The 21128-nt window shown below is 43.1% G+C and overlaps 1 protein-coding gene across 1 annotated transcript in view; it reads right to left on the bottom strand.

Annotated features, from left to right (window-relative positions):
* The window catches only part of LOC115130481 (X-linked interleukin-1 receptor accessory protein-like 2), a 295213-nt gene extending 282928 nt beyond the window's left edge, over positions 1-12285 (bottom strand). Inside the window, exon 1 of the mRNA XM_029661669.2 lies at positions 12192-12285. Within this exon, the coding sequence (XP_029517529.1) occupies positions 12192-12273 (82 nt within the window). The 5' untranslated portion in view covers positions 12274-12285. The remainder of the gene's footprint in view (positions 1-12191) is intronic.
* Positions 12286-21128: the final 8843 nt, after the last annotated feature.

The raw sequence follows: 21128 nt of genomic DNA, 5'->3' as shown, positions 1-21128 counted from the left end.
ATGATCAACAACCAACTTCACAGAGCTTGAATAAAAATAGTAATCTAAAAAAATATTGTACAATCCAGTTACGCAAAGCTCTTAGAGACTTACACAGAACGATTAACAGCTGTAATCTCTTCCAAAAGTGATTCTAACATGTATTGACACAGGGGTGTAAATACGTGTAAATTAGATATTTGTGTATTTCATTTTCAATATATTTGCAAAAATGTCTAAAAACATGTTTTCACTTTGTCATGATGGGGTATTGTTTGTATATGGGTGAAATATATGTTTTAAAAAATTATATTTAGAATTCAGGATGTAATATAACAAAATGTGGAATAAGTCATGGGGTATGAATACTTTCTGAAGGCAGTGTACTTTCAGGAACACTAATGATTTTAAAAGCTAGGTTTCCAGCATGTTATTCCCATATGCACACACAAATTCTACAATCAAAGAAGAACCAGGGTTATGTTTTAGTCTTTGTGGCATCTGCTGCTCCAGACCATCACTGCCAGTTAAGCAGTGGAGGCTGCTGAAGGGAGAACGGCTCATAATAATGTCTGGAAATCATGCGTTTGATGTTACATTTACATTTAAGTCATTTAGCAGACGCTCTTATCCAGAGCGACTTACAAATTGGTGCATTCACCTTATGACATCCAGTGGAGCAGCCACTTTACAATAGTGCATCTAAATCTTTTAAAGGGGGGGGGGGTGAGAAGGATTACTTTATCCTATCCTAGGTATTCCTGAAAGAGGTGGGGATTCAGGTGTCTCCGGAAGGTGGTGATTGACTCCGCTGTCCTGGCGTCGTGAGGGAGTTTGTTCCACCATTGGGGGGCCAGAGCAGCGAACAGTTTTGACTGGGCTGAGCGGGACCTGTACTTCCTCAGTGGTAGGGAGGCGAGCAGGCCAGAGGTGGATGAACGCAGTGCCCTTGTTTGGGTGTAGGGCCTGATCAGAGCCTGGAGGTACTGAGGTGCCGTTCCCCTCACAGCTCCGTAGGCAAGCACCATGGTCTTGTAGCGGATGCGAGCTTCAACTGGAAGCCAGTGGAGAGAGCGGAGGAGCGGGGTGACGTGAGAGAACTTGGAAGGTTGAACACCAGACCGGCTGCGGCGTTCTGGATGAGTTGTAGGGGTTTAATGGCACAGGCAGGGAGCCCAGCCAACAGCGAGTTGCAGTAATCCAGACGGGAGATGACAAGTGCCTGGATTAGGACCTGCGCCGCTTCCTGTGTGAGGCAGGGTCGTACTCTGCGGATGTTGTAGAGCATGAACCTACAGGAACGGGCCACCGCCTTGATGTTAGTTGAGAACGACAGGGTGTTGTCCAGGATCACGCCAAGGTTCTTAGCGCTCTGGGAGGAGGACACAGTGGAGTTGTCAACCGTGATGGCGAGATCATGGAGCGGGCAGTCCTTCCCGGGAGGAAGAGCAGCTCCGTCTTGCCGAGGTTCAGCTTGAGGTGGTGATCCGTCATCCACACTGATATGTCTGCCAGACATGCAGAGATGCGATTCGCCACCTGGTCATCAGAAGGGGGAAAGGAGAAGATTAATTGTGTGTCGTCTGCATAGCAATGATAGGAGAGACCATGTGAGGTTATGACAGAGCCAAGTGACTTGGTGTATAGCGAGAATAGGAGAGGGCCTAGAACAGAGCCCTGGGGGACACCAGTGGTGAGCACGTGGTGAGGAGACGGATTCTCGCCACGCCACCTGGTAGGAGCGACATGTCAGGTAGGACGCAATCCAGCGTGGGCCGCGCCGGAGATGCCCAACTCGGAGAGGGTGGAGAGGAGGATCTGATGGTTCACAGTATCGAAGGCAGCCGATAGGTCTAGAAGGATGAGAGCAGAGGAGAGAGAGTTAGCTTTAGCAGTGCGGAGCGCCTCCGTGATACAGAGAAGAGCAGTCTCAGTTGAATGACTAGTCTTGAAACCTGACTGATTTGGATCAAGAAGGTCATTCTGAGAGAGATAGCGGGAGAGCTGGCCAAGGACGGCACGTTCAAGAGTTTTGGAGAGAAAAGAAAGAAGGGATACTGGTCTGTAGTTGTTGACATCGGAGGGATCGAGTGTAGGTTTTTTCAGAAGGGGTGCAACTCTCGCTCTCTTGAAGAAGGAAGGGACGTAGCCAGCGGTCAGGGATGAGTTGATGAGCGAGGTGAGGTAAGGAGAAGGTCTCCGGAAATGGTCTGGAGAAGAGAGGAGGGGATAGGGTCAAGCGGGCAGGTTGTTGGGCGGCCGGCCGTCACAAGACGCGAGATTTCATCTGGAGAGAGGGGAGAAAGAGGTCAGAGCACAGGGTAGGGCAGTGTGAGCAGAACCAGCGGTGTCGTTTGACTTAGCAAACGAGGATCGGATGTCGTCGACCTTCTTTTCAAAATGGTTGACGAAGTCATCTGCAGAGAGGGAGGAGGGGGGGGAGGAGGATTCAGGAGGGAGGAGAAGGTGGCAAAGAGCTTCCTAGGGTTAGAGGCAGATGCTTGGAATCTAGAGTGGTAGAAAGTGGCTTTAGCAGCAGCGACAGAAGAGGAAAATGTAGAGAGGAGGGAGTGAAAGGATGCCAGGTCCGCAGGGAGGCGAGTTTTCCTCCATTTCCGCTCGGCTGCCCGGAGCCCTGTTCTGTGAGCTCGCAATGAGTCGTCGAGCCACGGAGCGGGAGGGGAGGACCGAGCCGGCCTGGAGGATAGGGGACATAGAGAGTCAAAGGATGCAGAAAGGGAGGAGAGGGGGGTTGAGGAGGCAGAATCAGGAGATAGGTTGGAGAAGGTTTGAGCAGAGGGAAGAGATGATAGGATGGAAGAGGAGAGAGTAGCGGGGGGAGAGAGCGAAGGTTGGGACGGCGCGATACCATCCGAGTAGGGGCAGTGTGGGAAGTGTTGGATGAGAGCGAGAGGGAAAAGGATACAAGGTAGTGGTCGGAGACTTGGAGGGGAGTTGCAATGAGGTTAGTGGAAGAACAGCATCTAGTAAAGATGAGGTCGAGCGTATTGCCTGCCTTGTGAGTAGGGGGAAGGTGAGAGGGAGAGGTCAAAAGAGGAGAGGAGTGGAAAGAAGGAGGCAGAGAGGAAAGAGTCAAAGGTAGACGTGGGGAGGTTAAAGTCGCCCAGAACTGTGAGAGGTGAGCCGTCCTCAGGAAAGGAGCTTATCAAGGCATCAAGCTCATTGATGAACTCTCCGAGGGAACCCGGAGGGCGATAAATGATAAGGATGTTAAGCTTGAAAGGGCTGGTAACTGTGACAGCATGGAATTCAAAGGAGGCGATAGACAGATGGGTAAGGGAGAAAGAGAGAATGACCACTTGGGAGAGATGAGGATCCCGGTGCCACCACCCCGCTGACCAGAAGCTCTCGGGGTGTGCGAGAACACGTGGGCGGACGAAGAGAGAGCAGTAGGAGTAGCAGTGTTATCTGTGGTGATCCATGTTTCCGTCAGTGCCAAGAAGTCGAGGGACTGGAGGGAGGCATAGGCTGAGATGAACTCTGCCTTGTTGGCCGCAGATCGGCAGTTCCAGAGGCTACCGGAGACCTGGAACTCCACGTGGGTCGTGCGCGCTGGGACCACCAGATTAGGGTGGCCGCGGCCACGCGGTGTGGAGCGTTTGTATGGTCTGTGCAGAGAGGAGAGAACAGGGATAGACAGACACATAGTTGACAGGCTACAGAAGAGGCTACGCTAATGCAAAGGAGATTGGAATGACAAGTGGACTACACGTCTCGAATGTTCAGAAAGTTGAGCTTACGTAGCAAGAATCTTATTGACTAAAATGATTAAAAATGATGTATTTGATACCATTCCACCTATTCCACTCCAGCCATTACCATGAGCCCTTCCTCCCCAATTAAGGTGCCACCAACCTCCTGTGCTGTGTAGGTGTGTTTGTGCACCAGTGAGTGATGAATTGAACATGTCTTTTCCCTCCATGTCATCTGCATTCAGAGCATGCTCCGAGCTTCACTTCAGATGAATACCCAAACACAGCCACGGTCAGGAAGCAAACAGTTGCTCTGTCATGTGGGGTTAAATATCTTAACAGATAACTGGGAAGGCCGTCTCAGGGTTCAGGCTGTTTGCAGTAGAGAGGCAGCCGTCAGGATTCACAGGTGCCTGGATTTGACAGAGATGCATGACACCGAGACTGCTGTCAGTTTCTGCCAGGGCCTGAATCTCCAAATCAAGAGTTGCCATCACTGATCTGTTTCAATAGCTCCCTGTCATATCCAATTCCTTGAGACACAGAGAAGAGAACGGGTATTTGTGAGTTTTTGCTCCTTTGGGAGGCATAACAAAAACAGCTCATGAGGAGAACCACAAGCAAGAAAATGTCATTAATAAATGGCCAAAATGAATCCACAGAAATAAGCAACATAGACTACATTGTTATAACAAATCGACAGTAACCATGTCACATCTCAGCTTTATTTAGAATTTCAGTAATAGTTTTTACTTTTGTACTTTTGAAAATCTTTTTTCTGTATTCTCACAACAGCAACAATCTTAGGGGACATCTGTAATTCAATTGTCTGGAATTGTTTTCATGAAAGAAACTAATAAGGAAAGTGAGCCTCAGTCACACTGCAATTACATTTGAGTAAGGAGATTTACCAAATGTACAATAGAGTAAGTAAAATAATGAGAATCAGCGCGAAACAGTAAAGTATATTCCCTATAGTCTGTATACTATAGGAAACACAACAAGAGGGAAATTAGTTAAGACTTTTTCATGTTTACGTTTCAGCTCTGAGGTCTTTCTCAAGACCGTTAAACAGTCTTTACTATATCCCCTTTTCTTGTTTTTCTAAATGTAGAGTAAAAACTGTGATATCAAGACCGCAAAATATTTCAAGAAACCTTACTCTGCAACCACCATTTTTCAGTTTTCAATAACTCTTGTTAATATATAGGACATTATTTCCAGCTACTCTGAATGGCCTTTCTTACTTGATAAAAAGTATTTTGTATTTTGCGACATATATTTACAATAAATCATATGAACTGTTCCATGAAAAAAAGCCATAATCACAGATCAGTAAGTGCAGTAGTAGACCATACTCAATCTACTGCTAGCCTTGCATTTGAGAAACTTCTTAATTAGCCATTCTCTAAAAAGATAAATAGATAATTCCCAATTAATTACATTGCCAATACAATGATATAGGCTACTGTTTCCCCTTTACACTAAATGCCCTTTACACTAATTGTCCTCGTCAGATGAGTGCTGGCATGAAGAGCCATGCCGCTGACGTGCTTTGTGGCGTTACACCTTTACACTCTTCTCTCAAACTCCCCCTGGAAAGGCCTGCCACAAAGCACTTATCATCCCCCCATCCCGAGGTCAACAGCTCTGTAGCGAGTTCAAGTGTCAACCTTTTTCCAATGTATCCCCGTGGGGATGGAATCAACATACAGTACAAGAGCATTTTCTCTTCTTTCCATTAGCTCTCTCTCTGTCTCTCTCTCTCAGTAAGACATTCTCAAGCTCTGTTTGCCAGTCTATCCTTTACTCATTTGAAGAGAAAAAAACAACAAACCCAATGTAATTAGTATTGGAATAGAGATAAACAGCTTGACGCACACACACCTCAGATGTAGGCCACCTTTAAAGGCTCACTGACTCCCTCATTATGTCTAGATAGGGAATAATGTGTATGTTTGTTCTAGATGCTGACTATATGGTCTGGTCAACAGGGAAGGCTTTCTGTGACTGCCAAAATTACAATACTGAACAAAAATATAATCGTAACATGTAATGTGTTGGTCCCATGTTTCATGAGCTGAAATAAAAGATCCCGAAATGTTCCAAACACACAAAAAGCTTATTTCTCTTCAATGTTGTGCACAAATTGGTTTACATCCCTTTTAGCATTTCACCTCAGCCAAGATAATTCCTCCACCTGACAGGTGTGGCATATCAAGAATCTGATTAAACAGCATGATCATTACACAGGTGTACCTTGTGCTGGGGACAATACAAGGCCACGCTAAGATGTGCAGTTTTGTCACACAACAAAATGACAAGTTTTGAGGGAGCGTGAAATTGGTGTTCTGACTGCAGGAAAGTCCACAAGAGCTGTTGCCAGAGAATTGAATGTTCATTGAAATCTATAGATTAGGGCCTAATGAATTCATTTCAATTGACAAATGTTGTTATATGAACTGTAACTAAGTAAAATCATTTAAAATGTTGCATGTTGCATTTATATATTTGTATAGTTTACATACATAGGAGGCCAGAAAGTTTGGCAAGAGAGGACTCTGTATGACGATGGCACCGCTGGAATTGTATAATCAATCCGTATGCGCGCTCAGGCATGGCAAAATTACAAGGCTAAGGACAGTGAAAGTGCACAACTTAATTACATGGTGGTTGACAGTGGGGCTGCGCAGCCACACTGCTGCATTCTGTATTGGATTTTTAGATCCTAGGAAATAGAGAGGGTGCAAATTAGGAGAGTTTAACTCTGACATTGTAAAACTGTGTTCTTGTATCCTTGTGGAGAATGAAACATATGCTAATTTTCCTGAGATTTTTGGTAGATCAAATAAACGGGCTAAATTATTTATTTCCTCCTGTTTTGCATAATGCCACTTAGCTGTTTGAAGCATCACAAAATATCACTGTTCAGTGTTATCTGTAGGTCTTGGATACAGGGCACTACCCACTATGATGTTCAAAAGTCTGACTGCATTACAGGGAGATCACAGATTCCTAAGAAGCTGGAAAATGAATCATATGGGCATCGTTTACTATTGTACGGGTGAGGTGTTCAGTGTTAATTTGTTTCTGAGCTTATTTACAAACTGCTGCTCTAATCAGGTTATGTATTAGCCATGTCTCCACTAGAATACATATCACATGCTGAGGCAGACCCACATAGACAGTTGTTTTTATAATTAATTCCTATCTAATATATTGTACTGTCATGTCGGGCCAACGTGGCAGAGTAAATGAACAATTATTAATTTACAGCACGTTGTCCAAGGAAATAATTGACCAAGGAAGTGACAGAGTGGTAGAGGAGGAGGGCAGGGCTTCTTGAGTCAAAGTTGTGTTGGCATTTCCCCTTTTGTGGCACGTTGCCATGGGGATAGCAGTGCACTGAAAATATGTTTTCTTAGTAGAGTGACTCATAATCTTAACTGCTTCGCTTTGACGGAGAGAGAAACACTTGGTCCCGGTGGAATATGTAGATTTAAGGTAGCTCTTGATGGGCTGCAGTTGTGACAGGTGGAATGGGACGAGGGTGGGGAAAAGGACCTCATTCACTGAAATAAAAAAAATGCAACCAAATGACAGAGAGAAGAAATGCTGATTCATCAAGATTGCTGGCAAACTGTAAATGTGATAACTGTCTTCGATAAGGGGGGAATAAGTTGGGGCTTCTCCTCTTTATTAATGACATGATTATTATGAATGATGTCACACACAGGGCAGTGAAGCAGAGCCGGCTCTTGAAGAAGAATACTAGGACAGTAATTAATCGACATCCACATATAGCAACATCCCCAGGGCATCCCGTCCCAACACATTATGTCACGTTTTATTGCTCTTATGTTCACACACTTACACACGACCACATTTACATTGTCACTCGATCTACACGTTGGCCATATAGGAATGTCAATAGAGTGAGCGGCCATAATTAGGACGCGTCTATTGGCAAAGCTCATCACACTGTCAAGTACGCAGGTTCGTCTCAAAACGCCAATGCCGAAGGATCCTGGTAGCTAATTGCGATGCCAAGTCTTTGTTTGAATAGTAGGCTAACCACTAACCAGTCAGTGGGGGCTGGGACTCAAATGGTATTAAAGCTATATCAATAAATCAGTGTAGAAATAAAGAGCGGATACTTTTTCTATGCAATCTTGGACAATATCAAAGTTGTGGATCGTGGAAAGGGGTGTCTGACTATATGTATTGGGGCGTTTTCCTGGGAGAATCCCGTGCGGCAGACAGACAGTGGTGTTCAGATTCGATGGTGAGTTGAGAGATCTTTGCTCAGCAGTTTGCGCTTTCTTGCTGACTGACTGAATAGCTTGCTGCCTATTAAATATGTCATTCTCGGGGACAACAATAGAGTACAATCACATTCCATCTATAATACAATCAATTAAATCCTTTCTATGTACGACTTGAGTTCCCACAGGTATCTTCCACTGGAAATACATTTCCCTATGCGTCAGAATTCACTTTATGTTAAACACTTAAGTACATTTAAAAGTTCCAAATGTAGGGATTGAAATGCAATTAACTATACAGCCATGCCAATTAAATATCATAAAACTGCTTAATATCATCATGATTATGATCTGAATGGAAAGGATTACATACTGGTCTAACTTGTGTATAGTCTGAATTTCATTCACATACTATATTCATCAAATCAGCTGTAACATTACTACTGCAAGAATTTAAATTGACAAGATAATCCCTCTGGATTTAAGAGACCATGCATGTCATATACTCACGTGTGTGTTATTTCTGGTGGTATAAGTACACTATTCATCTTTGGGTGTCATTAAAAAGGCATGTATGCCTATACTTTCATACAGCAACCACCGTGGTTTACCTGGTTGTGGGATTGACACAGAGAGTCCGCAGACAGTGTTTCTCTTGACTTCAGGGAGAAGTGAAAGTGAAAAGCCTGCAGGAACGAAAGCACAGAGGCACTCTGACAAAGTCAGCACTGAAAAGGACCTTTGAAGATCTTTTTTATTTAATTTCTGTCTTTTATCTGACTTGCATATTGGTTGGCACAAGCAGCAAGTAGCAGTCTGATGCGGATTACTAAAGACTATTTCCAGCTTTTTAAAAGACAGGAGGAACGGTATTGTTTGGGTTTCATTTCATATCACTTTGGCGGGTTTCAGAAGCAGAACCTCCTATTTTGAAGCGGAGAGCTTAGACATAGGCAGAAATGAGTGACACATTGTGGAGCTGAGGCCTTTCATATGCTAAGCTATTGTGTACTGGTTGTGAAATCAGTAACCTTTACTCTCCCATGGTATATTTTCTTTCTCTGTGTATAGTTTAATGAAACTAATTCAAAGGAGGAGCCTGGCTGCCATCTGACAGAATGGAGGAGAAGTCTCCAGCAGGGCTGCTGAAGGAGACTAGGCTACAGGAGAAGGAGCACTAAGGGGATGTCCTCGGATTCTCAACGTTTCCCTTTGTTGAAAAGGTAAAAGTCCATGTAAGAGCATCTTCCTGGAGATCTGTCTGTATGGCTCCTCAGACATACAGATAGCAGACACACATACATGGCTGCTGCCTCAAATGCACTCTGAGAGGAAGGGTCTGCAAGATGTTCATTGATGGTACTGCACGTTTATTCTTAAGGCCTAAGGATGAGTTTTCATATGGGTTTTTATGACAATGGGGCATAAATGACTGCACTTCATGTCTGTGTTGAAATGGGAAATGTTCCATTAGATTAAACGGGACACCATCACAGGGTATTTGGCTGTGTTGGAATTGTTTGACCAAACCTCAACTGTTAGCCTTTCAGACTTTCCCCTTACGTATTATCACTAGTGGTTTTGCTAAATGTATTTACTTGACTTTGACTAGCCTCTGACGGTTGGCACTACTGCCTTGGCACCTTTTTTTTATACCCCATTTGCATCAGACATCTAAACACAGAACATAGAACAACTATTACCAAGTGACACGAGCTGCATCTTTTAAGTTGCTAATTGAGTTCCTGTTCATTAAATTTGAACGGGAGAATTATGATGTGGAAAGTTTATTGCCGGGCTAAGAACCCTTAATAATGGAGATTCGCACTTCTTAAGAAAGATAACAATGGCATGGTCGTAGAGCTTTTAAAACCTCGTCATGTCATATGAAAAACAGAAAAATGTATATCCTGAGAATAATTTACATTGTGTGTAACCATGGATATTTTCTCCCAGATAGGTTCAGCATTATAGAGCTGAATGCACAATACAGCACTCAATCAAAATGAGAGAAGTAAGCAAGAGCAGTATCAAACAAAAGTAGAGGTTCTCACGCAAATATTTCACTCTCAATTATACAGACAATGGTTCAATGGGGGGATGTTCCTTTAAAAATCCCTGTGGCGTACAATGACTACGTTTTGATGAAACACATGACGGGCCCCAGTGGTATTGTCTTAGAGAATCTAGGAGCAATGACTTAACTCTGTGTCCCAGGTTTCAAGTGCAGCCATGGAGTTTCCTTAAAAATATAAAATAATAATAATAATGATATATATATATATATATATATATTTATATATTTCTTCAGAAATTCACTCTTCTGTGCTTCAGGCACAGAGCGTTCTATTACACTTTAAAGCATTAACCAAGGGACTCAAGTGTCCTGTCGTTTCAAGATCAGAAAGATACTGCGCCGTTTGTTGCCTGCTTACCACTAACCTTCCCGCAATGGAAATGCAGAGCCTAAAGGTGAATGAACAAGATATATCAGGAGCACACATTCTCCCCGGACACAGCTGCCTGGGGTGACGGGGGGAGGTGAGATCTTAACAGGAATGACCAGACAAAACAATTAGATTGTTCTTGCACAACATTTTATAAGGCTGGCTTTATCTGGATTGCAGTTGATCAGATAATATTTGATAAGCCACGACTTGCTTTTTTTTCTCCAGAGTGGAAAATTGTGTTGCCTGTGGGGTTCCTTTATTTATTTTTATTTAACTAGGCAAGTCAGTTAAGAACAAATTCTAATTTACAATGACAGCCTAGGAACTGTGGGTTAACTGCCTTGTTCAGTGGTAGAATTACTGCTTTTTACCTTGTCAGCTCGGGGATTCGATCTAGCAACCTTTCAGTTACTGGCCCAACGCTCTAACCACCTGTCGCCCCTTTTCAAAGTATTCCGGGGTCCTGTTTTCATTGCTATTTTATGACATGGATAATGACATGAAGGCACAAAGGCAGAATAACTTTATAAGCAAACAATTTTGCCCGTGTGTAGTAACAGTTTGTGTTTTTGTTTTTGTTGTTGATCATGTAGCAAGTCTAGCTATATTATGCTTGTCAACGTTTTTAAGGCCTTCGCCTACATTTGCTGCAGGCCTACATCTGAAGTAAGTTAAGCTTCACTGTAGCTGCATCATTTAGTTTTCAACCCCCCATAACATCATGCTTATATCGGTCCTAAAACGATCTAAAAATAAAGCCAAGCTGTCCTATATTATTCATAGTCTGCTTCTCATTGGATGTACTGTATTTTTCTGCCATGGAAAGGGACAATATTACGGTGTTCAACAGTAGCCTATGGCAACACTAAACAACTTGACTTGGATCATATCACAAAACTATTAATTATACTAACACCATTTAAATTGCTTGACTGATTTGTACAAAAAGCAATTTCAGCTTCATTGTTTCTGTGGACCAAATGTCCACAAAAGTTCAAGCATCTTCAAGATAAAATAAACCATTGATTGAATCAAAGCTGTCTCTGTCTGCAGACAATTATCACTATGTTTGTGCAATTCCTCTCACACAGGGAGGTGTTACATCAAATATTAGCAGGGAAACAAAATAACATGCAGTGTCCGTCTCTGATCATCTGGTACTGCAAGGAGAGAAAATGCCAAACAATTACATCTCGCACTGGGTGAGAAACTGACAGACAAGATTGCCTCAATGTTTTTGCCGCCCACATAAAAGCCCGTTTGGCACTGGTAACATAATTGCTCACCACACAACATCACCCACACGCAAACAGACATTCAATGATGAGTCTCCAAAGCAGGAACTAAATTAGTTGGGCCTGTGGAAAGCCTGAAATGACTGAGTTTTTACATTAACTCTACTCCCTCTGTGGAGAAATGAGTGAAGGACCAAACAAGACATCACTATGGCACAAAGATATCATCAAAAGCACTCAATCACTATAAGAAGGAAAGAAAATATACTGCTCAAACTGGATATCTGGTGGCCCCAAACATTCAACACATGTACCACAGAGGTGGAGCAGACATCTAACAAAATACCACCGCACAGAATATTAAACTGATTCACTCACACTCGCAAATCAAGCCCTGGACATTTATTGTGAAAACACAACAGTGCGTCGGTGAATAGATATGAGGAAATTAATTTCCTTTCAATGAGAGGAATGTGATAAAAGAAAATGAATCAAACTTTTGGTTGCTTATAGATTGGGCATGATTAAAATAGAGACTTGTGGACTTACCCGAGTTCCTCTTGGAGATGTATTTGAGATTGATGCAGGCGGCTGAGCTGATAAGGAGGAACATGAAGGCTGAGGGCTTCATCTTTCACACTTTTGGTGGCAGCTGGAACACAAAGAAGAATGGAGTTTGGATATCAAGTCTTATGACTGGGCCGACATCTCTGCTCACTCCCTCCATGAAAACATATTGGGTGATATCAAGCAAGGGGATTTGCCATTTCCTTCCATTTCCAAGACAGAGCGATCTGTTCATTAATTTATCCTTCAGACAGAACACTACCAAGTAAATATAGCAAAGGTAAGAAACTATCGACCCATGCCATACACCCCATTTTCAATGTTCACAGACTGAAAGCACACAGCTGTAATACTTGTGTATAAAGGAAGCACAGCTTAGGTGGCAAAGGGGTACGTCTGAAGCTGGTTTAAGAGTCGCTGTATTACCAACATCAGTATTTCAAAAACAAACAAACAAATAAAACAAAATAAACACCCGTTTTCAAACTAGCTACACTTCTATCCTTTCCAGCCCTCCTTCTCTGAGACTCAAGTAAGACTGGTGTTGGGTCGTGCACATTGCACATTGATCTGTTTAGAGTGATGGCTAGAGAAATGATAGAATAGATAGAGGAGTAGAAGACAGAGATTACCACCACCTGATGAGTTGCTACATAATCCAAATGAATAGAAAGCTAGGGTTTATGGCCCCTATAGATTTCCAGATCGTTCCTCACTGGCTGTCCATTGACTGGGGTTAGGAGCTCTCAGTACATCATCCCACAGAGTGCTCTCATCCACACTCCCTTAAAAGGGCCAGCTGAGCTGCCAATAGTGATACTGAATTACATCTGTTCCCAAGCTCTCGTCTAGACAACACACACACCAACAGTGCACAGTCACATTGTTGTTCAGGGTATCAAAGCCAAGGGAAGTAATACCCTACTGTTTTGATGACAAGGAATAGACATGTCTTTCAAACATGTTATTGGTCTTGGAATATATAGTGAATTCATTGTTCATTGTGTTATCAGTAACCATCAGGGCACATAAATATGGTGTATGCCATGCATGGTGTTAGTCTATGTAAAATGTTCTTTCTACTCCGCCAAATTAATTAGGGATCTCTGACAAGAAATGTAATTCAACAGTTTTCTCCCTCTACACTATATGACAGCATTGCCCACAGCTGGACAGGGAGGAGGAAGAAACACATTTAAATAGTTTTCAGAAATAATAGGGGAATCGGAAAAAAAATCTGTATTTGTGGGCTGTCACAAAAAGGAACAAATATCTCTCCAAAAACATTCTCTATCTGCAGAAATGTCTTTCTTTATGCTTATTTATTTTCTGCTACCGAAGGCAATTCTTTGTTAAAAGATTACTACTGACTGCACTTTTCTTCAAACATACTGCATTTTTCTCTCTCCAAATAATCCATACCATCTCAGACATTGAGTGGTGGTGAAAAACAAACCTTTACTGTTGCACGGAAAAGTTAGCAAGAACTAAAATAAACTTCTGAATGTGAGTGAAAAAAATCCAGATCACACACATGCTCTCTCTGACAGAGGCACAAATGAACACATTCACACACACCGCACACACCAGTGGAGGCTGCTGAGGGGAGGACGGCTCATAATAATGGCTGGAACGAAGTTGATGGAATGGCATCAAACACATGGAAACCATGCCGTTTGATGTATTTGATAACATTCCACTAATTCCATTCCAGCCATTACCACGAGCCAGTCCTCCCTAATGAATGTGCCACCAACCTCCTGTGGCACGCACATGCATGGTGCAAGCACACGCATGCAGGCACCCGCACGTTCACACAATTGTGACAACATTTTCCACACTCAAGTGCCTGCATCCAAACAACTAAATCCATATCCTCATCAAATCTACATAATACACAGATGGTTAATGATTACTACTGCACCTATGGTTCTTACTAGTGTATAGAGGCCAACTCATTTCCCCTCTCTGTTCCATAGTCCTATTGTTTTCAGTTAGTCCTGTGAGTCCCTTCCCCCTCCCATCAGTACAGCATGCATCTGGAATAAGAAACGTTATTTCCTTGTCTTGCTCTGGGAGGAGGAAGAGGCCTGTAGCAGTTACATTAAACCAGAGAGAGTGAGGAACAACAAGCGTTAGCCTACATATAGCTTTTTCTCTTTGAGCCTTTTATAGAGAGGGGAGAGAGATGGGCAGGGGCATCATTTGAAGGATGTGCTTGCCTCACTCTGACTTTAAATGCATACCTAAAGATTTTAGGAGGGAAAGTTGCTCTCTCATGCAGAGGAGCTTATGATCTCAACATGCATAATTTCACAGCCCAGTGGACTATTCCTGCTGCAGGACATGTGCCTTTTGTCTCGCTCACTGTCTTTTCTTTTCTACTATTTCCTGTCTCCCAAGACTCCTACGTTTATCCACGATGAAATAGGTTAGATCCTGCCTGGCTGGATATAATGTGTGTAAAGCCTTACATCCCCATCACTGTTTCGATGTGTAGAATGATTCACAACAAAAAGGATGCTAGCAGTATGAACACATAAAATTATGACATGACAATTTGAAAAGTCAAATGTTAGCAAAACCAGTCATTCTTTCCTCTAAAAAGAGCTGAATCAGTCATTGGAAAGTTCCACTGTAGTGTCACAGTCACCTCTGGGCCAGAGTTTGTTTTCAATTTATTTCACCTGCTGTGAGGGACAAAAAAGTAGCTCCATTGTAATTATAAAGTTGAACCCCTGCCACGGCAGATTTGGTGCCTCGCTTTTACTGTGCAGGATATGAGTTTACATCAAAGCAAATAGGGGCAGCGCATCCAGTGACTATAACGAGTGTCAGGGATCGCCACCCTGAATGCTAACAGCATCTCTAGAGATAAAGGGACTGTTCAGGTGCCAGGACAAGGCCTGACCTATGATACTACATGCCCCCTACCCTCAGCTCTAAAATGTAAATGGAGCCCTTTAAACACCACACACATATCATCTACTCACAGAACCATGAGAGCAAATACAACAACAAGATGCTATTTCTATCCCAAACAGTATACATGGTGTATAGACTGGGGGCCATTAGGTCCTTTTTCCAGGTATCTGGCTATCAAATATTTAAGCATTCCCACTTTCTAAAACAGTCCCATGAAGACACATGCTGTAGTATTCCACTGACCCCTGGTATTAATGTCTTATGTGATCTCTAATTGTACTGATCTCAGTGTCTTATCTCTCGGAATGGAGAGGATTGTGGTCTGCAGTCTGCACACAGAAACATCAAGTTTTTCCGTAGACCTTTCTCTCATAAACTAAATTGAAGAACCTCTAAAACTTCAAACATGGCCAAATCCCCAGGTAAACCTAAGCTTGAGTGCCTCCTGTAGTCTAAAATACAGTCATCCTTTCACTACAGTAAGAGGAATACTCACTAGTGCAAGAGAGCCGGTTTTCTCTTCAGATCATTGAAATGTGATGCAGTCGCTCCTATCCCAAAACATTTCTATGACTATACGGCTTCTTAAGGTTCTCAAAGTGAATTATCTTTTGGAGTCCTCCATAAGAAAGGTAACAATTCCCGAAGTTGTATTTACCACAAAAGAGATCCCCATGAATCCAGGAATTTGTGAATTCTAAATTGGGGTGTAACATTCAGATTAACTCCATGCTAAAGCTCAGTGAGTCCACACCACTGCCGTGGCCTGGGAGATTAGCTGGCAGCGTGACGGTGATGGTGGTGCCACTGGCCCAAGCAGCCAGGCATTAGACCGGCCTAGCTGCCAACCCATTTTCTGTGGACAACAAGTTCTTCAATCAGCACACTCCGAAAAGCCAATGGCGTAGCCCACCGTCTCCCATGACTAGCAGCCTGGCATAGGAGAAATGTACCAGCGGTCAGACTGTACAACCATCTGGCTCCTCCACGCTCCACTCAGACCAAGAGGAGCTGATGTGTGCTTCAGACAGCCCTAGCCCTGGAGACGGAAAAGCCAGCCATGTTCATGCCATGTTCAGCCATGTGAGCAGCCTACTCCATCTGACAGGACTCAACCAAACCAGAGTCCAGCTACTGACTGGGCCTGTTAAGGGAAAATAAATCACTTACTAATTGTTAAGTTGAGTAACACATCCCTCCATTATACAGTACCAGTTAAAAGTTTGGACACACCTACTCAGTCAAGAGTTTTGATTTATTTTGTATTATTTTCTACATTGTAGAATAATAGTGAAGACATCAAAATATGAAATAACTCATATGGAATCATGTAGTAACCAAAAAAGTGTTAATCAAAATATATGGCTGCTTTTCCTTCACTCTGCGGTCCAACTCATCCCAGACCATCTCAATTGGGTGGAGGTCGGGTAATTGTGGAGACCAGGTCATCTGATGCAGCACCATCACTTTCCTTCTTGGTCAAATAGCCCTTACACAGCCTGGAGGTGTGTTGGGTCATTGTCCTGTTGGGTCACCTCTGTTACTATCCAGAAGATTATTGATGTATGTTCTTCCTCACTTCATCTAACCTGACCTCTGCCTCAAAGTGCTCACTCCTCCCCAAGTCATGGCTGTCATATTGACTCGTACCACACTATGTCTCTTCTCCTCCCATAGGATCACTGTTGGCTAAAAATAACATATCTGGACAGAATGGAAATGTTAGACATTCCCCTCCCTCCCTCAGTGACATGAATAAGTATATTTCATATTTTCAGAACCAAACAATATATATTCAGTGCATTCAGAAAGTATTCAGACCCTCTGACTTTTTCCCCATTTTGATATGTTACATCCTTGTTCTTCCAACAACAAAATACATTCTCGTCAATCTACACACAACACCCCATAATGGCAAAGCAAAAAATGGTTTTAACATTTTTTAGCAAAGAGTTACCTTATTTCTATAAGAATTCAGACCATTTGTTTTACAGCTCTAAATTGAGCTCTGGTGCATCCTGTTTCCATTGATCATCCTTGAGATGTTTCTTCAACTTGAATGGAGTTCACCTGTCGTAAATTCAATTGATTGGACATGATTTGGAAAGGCACACCCCTGTCTATATAAGGTCACACAGTTGACAGTGCATGTCAGAGAAAGAACCAAGCCATTAGGTCGAAGGCATTGTCCATAGAGCTCCGAGCATTGTCCATAGAGCTCCGAGGTACAGATTTTGTCGAGGCACAGATCTAGCGAATTGTACCAAAACAATTCTGCAACATTGTAGGTCCCCAAGAACACACTGGCTTCCCTAATTCTTAAATGGAAGAAGTTTGGAACCACCAGGACTCTTCCTAGAGCTGGCCACCTGGCTCAACTGAGCAATCGGGGGAGAAGGGCCTTGGTCCTGAAGGTGACCAAGAACCCGATGGTCACTCCGACAGTGCTCCAGAGTTCCTCTGAGGAGATGGGAGAACCTTCCAGAAGAGCAACCATCTCTGCAGCACTCAGTAAAAGGCACAAGGCAGCCCACTTGGAGTTTGCCAAAAGGCACTTAACCATCCCTACGGTGAAGCATGGTGGTGGAGCATCATGCTGTGAGGATGTTTTTCTGGGAGACTAGACAAGATTGAGGGAAAGATGAACAGAGCAAAGCACAGAGAGATCCTTGATGAAAACCTGCTCCGGAGCGCTCAGGACCTCAGACTGGGGCGACCCTTAGCACACAGCCAAGACAATGCAGGAGTGGCTTCGTGACTGGCTCAGCCAGAGCCCGGACTTGATCTGCAGAGAAGAATGGGAGAAACTCCCCAAATACAGGTGTACCAGGCTTGTAGCGTCATATCCAAGAAGATTTGAGGCTGTAATTGCTGCCAAAGGTGCTTCTATAAAGTACTGAATAAAGGGCCTGAATACTTATTTTTAATACATTTGCAAGAATGTAATTTTTTTTTTTTCGCTTTGTCATTATGGGACATTTTGTGTAGATTGATGAGGGGAAAAAACTACTTAATCCATTTTAGAATAAGGCTGAGAAGTGATAAATGTGGAAAAAGTCAAGGGGTCTGAATACATTCCGAATGCATTGTATAAGTGTATATATATACTGTATATATACAGTGGGGAGAACAAGTATTTAATACACTGCCGATTTTGCAGGTTTTCCTACTTACAAAGCATGTAGAGGTCTGTAATTTTTATCATAGGTACACTTCAACTGTGAGAGACGGAATCTAAAACAAAAATCCAGAAAATCACATTGTATGATTTTTAAGTAATTAATTAGCATTTTATTGCATGACATAAGTATTTGATACATCAGAAAAGCAGAACTGAATATTTGGTACAGAAACCTTTGTTTGCAATTACAGAGATCATACGTTTCCTGTAGTTCTTGACCAGGTTTGCACACACTGCAGCAGGGATTTTGGCCCACTCCTCCATACAGACCTTCTCCAGATCCTTCAGGTTTCGGGGCTGTCACTGGGCAATACGGACTTTCAGCTCCTTCCAAAGATGTTCTATTGGGTTCAAGTCTGGAGACTGGCTAAGCCACTCCAGGACCTTGAGATGCTTCTTACGGAGCCACTTCTTAGTTGCCGTGGCTGTGTGTTTCGGGTCGTTGTCATGCTGGAAGACCCAGCCACGAACCATCTTCAATACTCTTAGTGAGAGAAGGAGGTTGTTGGCCAAGATCTCGCGATACATGGCCCCTTCCCCTCAATACGGTGCAGTCGTCCTGTCCCCTTTGCAGAAAAGCATCCCCAAAGAATGTTGTTTCCACCTCCATGCTTCATGGTTGGGATGGTGTTCTTGGGGTTGTACTCATCCTTCTTCTTCCTCCAAACACAGAGAGTGGAGTTTAGACCAAAAAGCTCTATTTTTGTCCCATCAGACCACATGACCTTCTCCCATTCCTCCTCTGGATCATCCAGATGGTCATTGGCAAAAATCAGACGGGCCTGGACATGCGCTGGCTAGAGCAGGGGGACCTTGCGTGCGCTGCATGATTTTAATCCATGACGGCGTAGTGTGTTACTAATGGTTTTCTTTGAGACTGTGGTTCCAGCTCTCTTCAGGTCATTGACCAGGTCCTGCCGTGTAGGTCTGGGCTGATCCCTCACCTTCCTCATGATCATTGATGCCCCACGAGGTGAGATCTTGCATGGAGCCAAAGACCAAGGGTGATTGACCGTCATCTTGAACCTCTTCCATTTTCTAATAATTGTGCCAACAGTTGTTGCCTTCTCACCAAGCTGCTTGCCTATTGTCCTGTAGCCCATCCCAGCCTTGTGCAGGTCTACAATTTTATCCCTGATGTCCTTACACCCTCTCTGGTCTTGGCCATTGTGGAGAGGTTGGAGTCTGTTTGATTGAGTGTGTGGACAGGTGTCTTTTATACAGGTATCAAGTTCAAACAGGTGCAGTTAATACAGGTAATGAGTGGAGAACAGGAGGGCTTCTTTAAAGAAAAACTAAAAGGTCTGTGACAGCCAGAATTCTTACTGGTTGGTAGATGATCAAATACTTATGTCATGCAATAAAATGCAAATTAATTACTTAAAAATCATACAATGTGATTTTCAGGATTTTTGTTTTAGATTCCGTCTCTCACAGTTGAAGTGTACCTATGATAAATATTACAGACCTCTACATGCTTTGTAAGTAGGAAAACCTGCAAAATCGGCAGTGTATCAAATACTTGTTCTCCCCACTGCAAGTCGGATGTTTACATACACTTAGGTTGGAGTCATTAAAACTCGTTTTTCAACCACTCCACAAATATCTTGTTAACAATATAGTTTTGGCAAGTCGGTTAAGACATCTACTTGTGCATGACACAAGTAATTTTTCCAACAATTGTTTACAGACAGATTATTTCACTTATAATTCACTGGATCACAATAACAGTGGGTCAGAAGTTTACATACACTAAGTGGGCTGTGCCTTTAAACAGCTTAGAAAATTCCAGAAAATGATGTCATGGAAGCTTCTGATAGGCTAATTGACATAATTTGAGTCAACTGGATGTGCACATGTGGATGTGTTTCAAGGCCTACCTTCAAACTCAGTGGCTCTTTGCTTGACCTCATGTGAAAATCAGAAGAAATCAGCCAAGAACTCAGAAAAAAATGATAGACCTCCTCAAGTCTGGTTCATCCTTGGGAGCAATTTCCAAACGCCTGAATGTACCATGTTCATTTGTACAAACAATACTACGCAAGTATTAGCACCATTGGACCACGCAACCGCCATACCGCTCAGGAAGGAGACGTGTCCTGTCTCCTAGAGATGAACATACTTTGGTGCAAAAAGTGCAAATCAATCCCTGAACAACAGCAAAGGACCTTTTGAAGATGCTGGAGGAAAAAGGTTCAAAAGTATCTATATCCACAGTAAAACGAGTCCTATATTGACATAACCTGAAAGGCTGCTCAGCAAGGAAGAAGCCGCTTCTCCAAAACCACCATAAAAAAGCCAGACTATGGTTTGCAACTGCACATGGGGAAAAATATTGTACTTTTTGGAGAAATGTCCTCTGATCTGATGAAACAAAAACAGAACTGCTTGGCCATAATGTCCATCGTTATGTTTGGAGGAAAAAGGAAGATGCTTGCAAGCCGAAGAACACCATCCCAGCCGTGAAGTACAGGTCAGCCGTGAAGTACAGGGGTGGCAGCATCATGTTGTGGGGGTGCTTTGCTGCAGGAGGGACAGTTGCACTTCACAAAATAGATGGCATCATGAGCTAGAAAAATGACAATATCTCAAGACACCAGTCAGGAAGTTAAAGCTTGGTCGCAAAATGAGTCTTCCAAATGGAGGGAGGTGTGAGTGTGTAGACGTGCAGTACAGTTCTGGCCTGTTTAGGCGATTGGCAGATACGCCAACAAACAGGGCGTTCCAATACTCCAGTCGGGATGAAATAAAGGCATGGATGAGTCTCTCAACTGCAGGTTTTGATAGAATAGGTCATAACATGGTAATGTTTC

The sequence above is a fragment of the Oncorhynchus nerka genome, linkage group LG6 (assembly GCF_034236695.1).
Source record: "Oncorhynchus nerka isolate Pitt River linkage group LG6, Oner_Uvic_2.0, whole genome shotgun sequence".
NCBI classification, from domain to species: domain Eukaryota; kingdom Metazoa; phylum Chordata; class Actinopteri; order Salmoniformes; family Salmonidae; genus Oncorhynchus; species Oncorhynchus nerka.
This window is presented reverse-complemented; position numbering and strand designations above follow the sequence as displayed.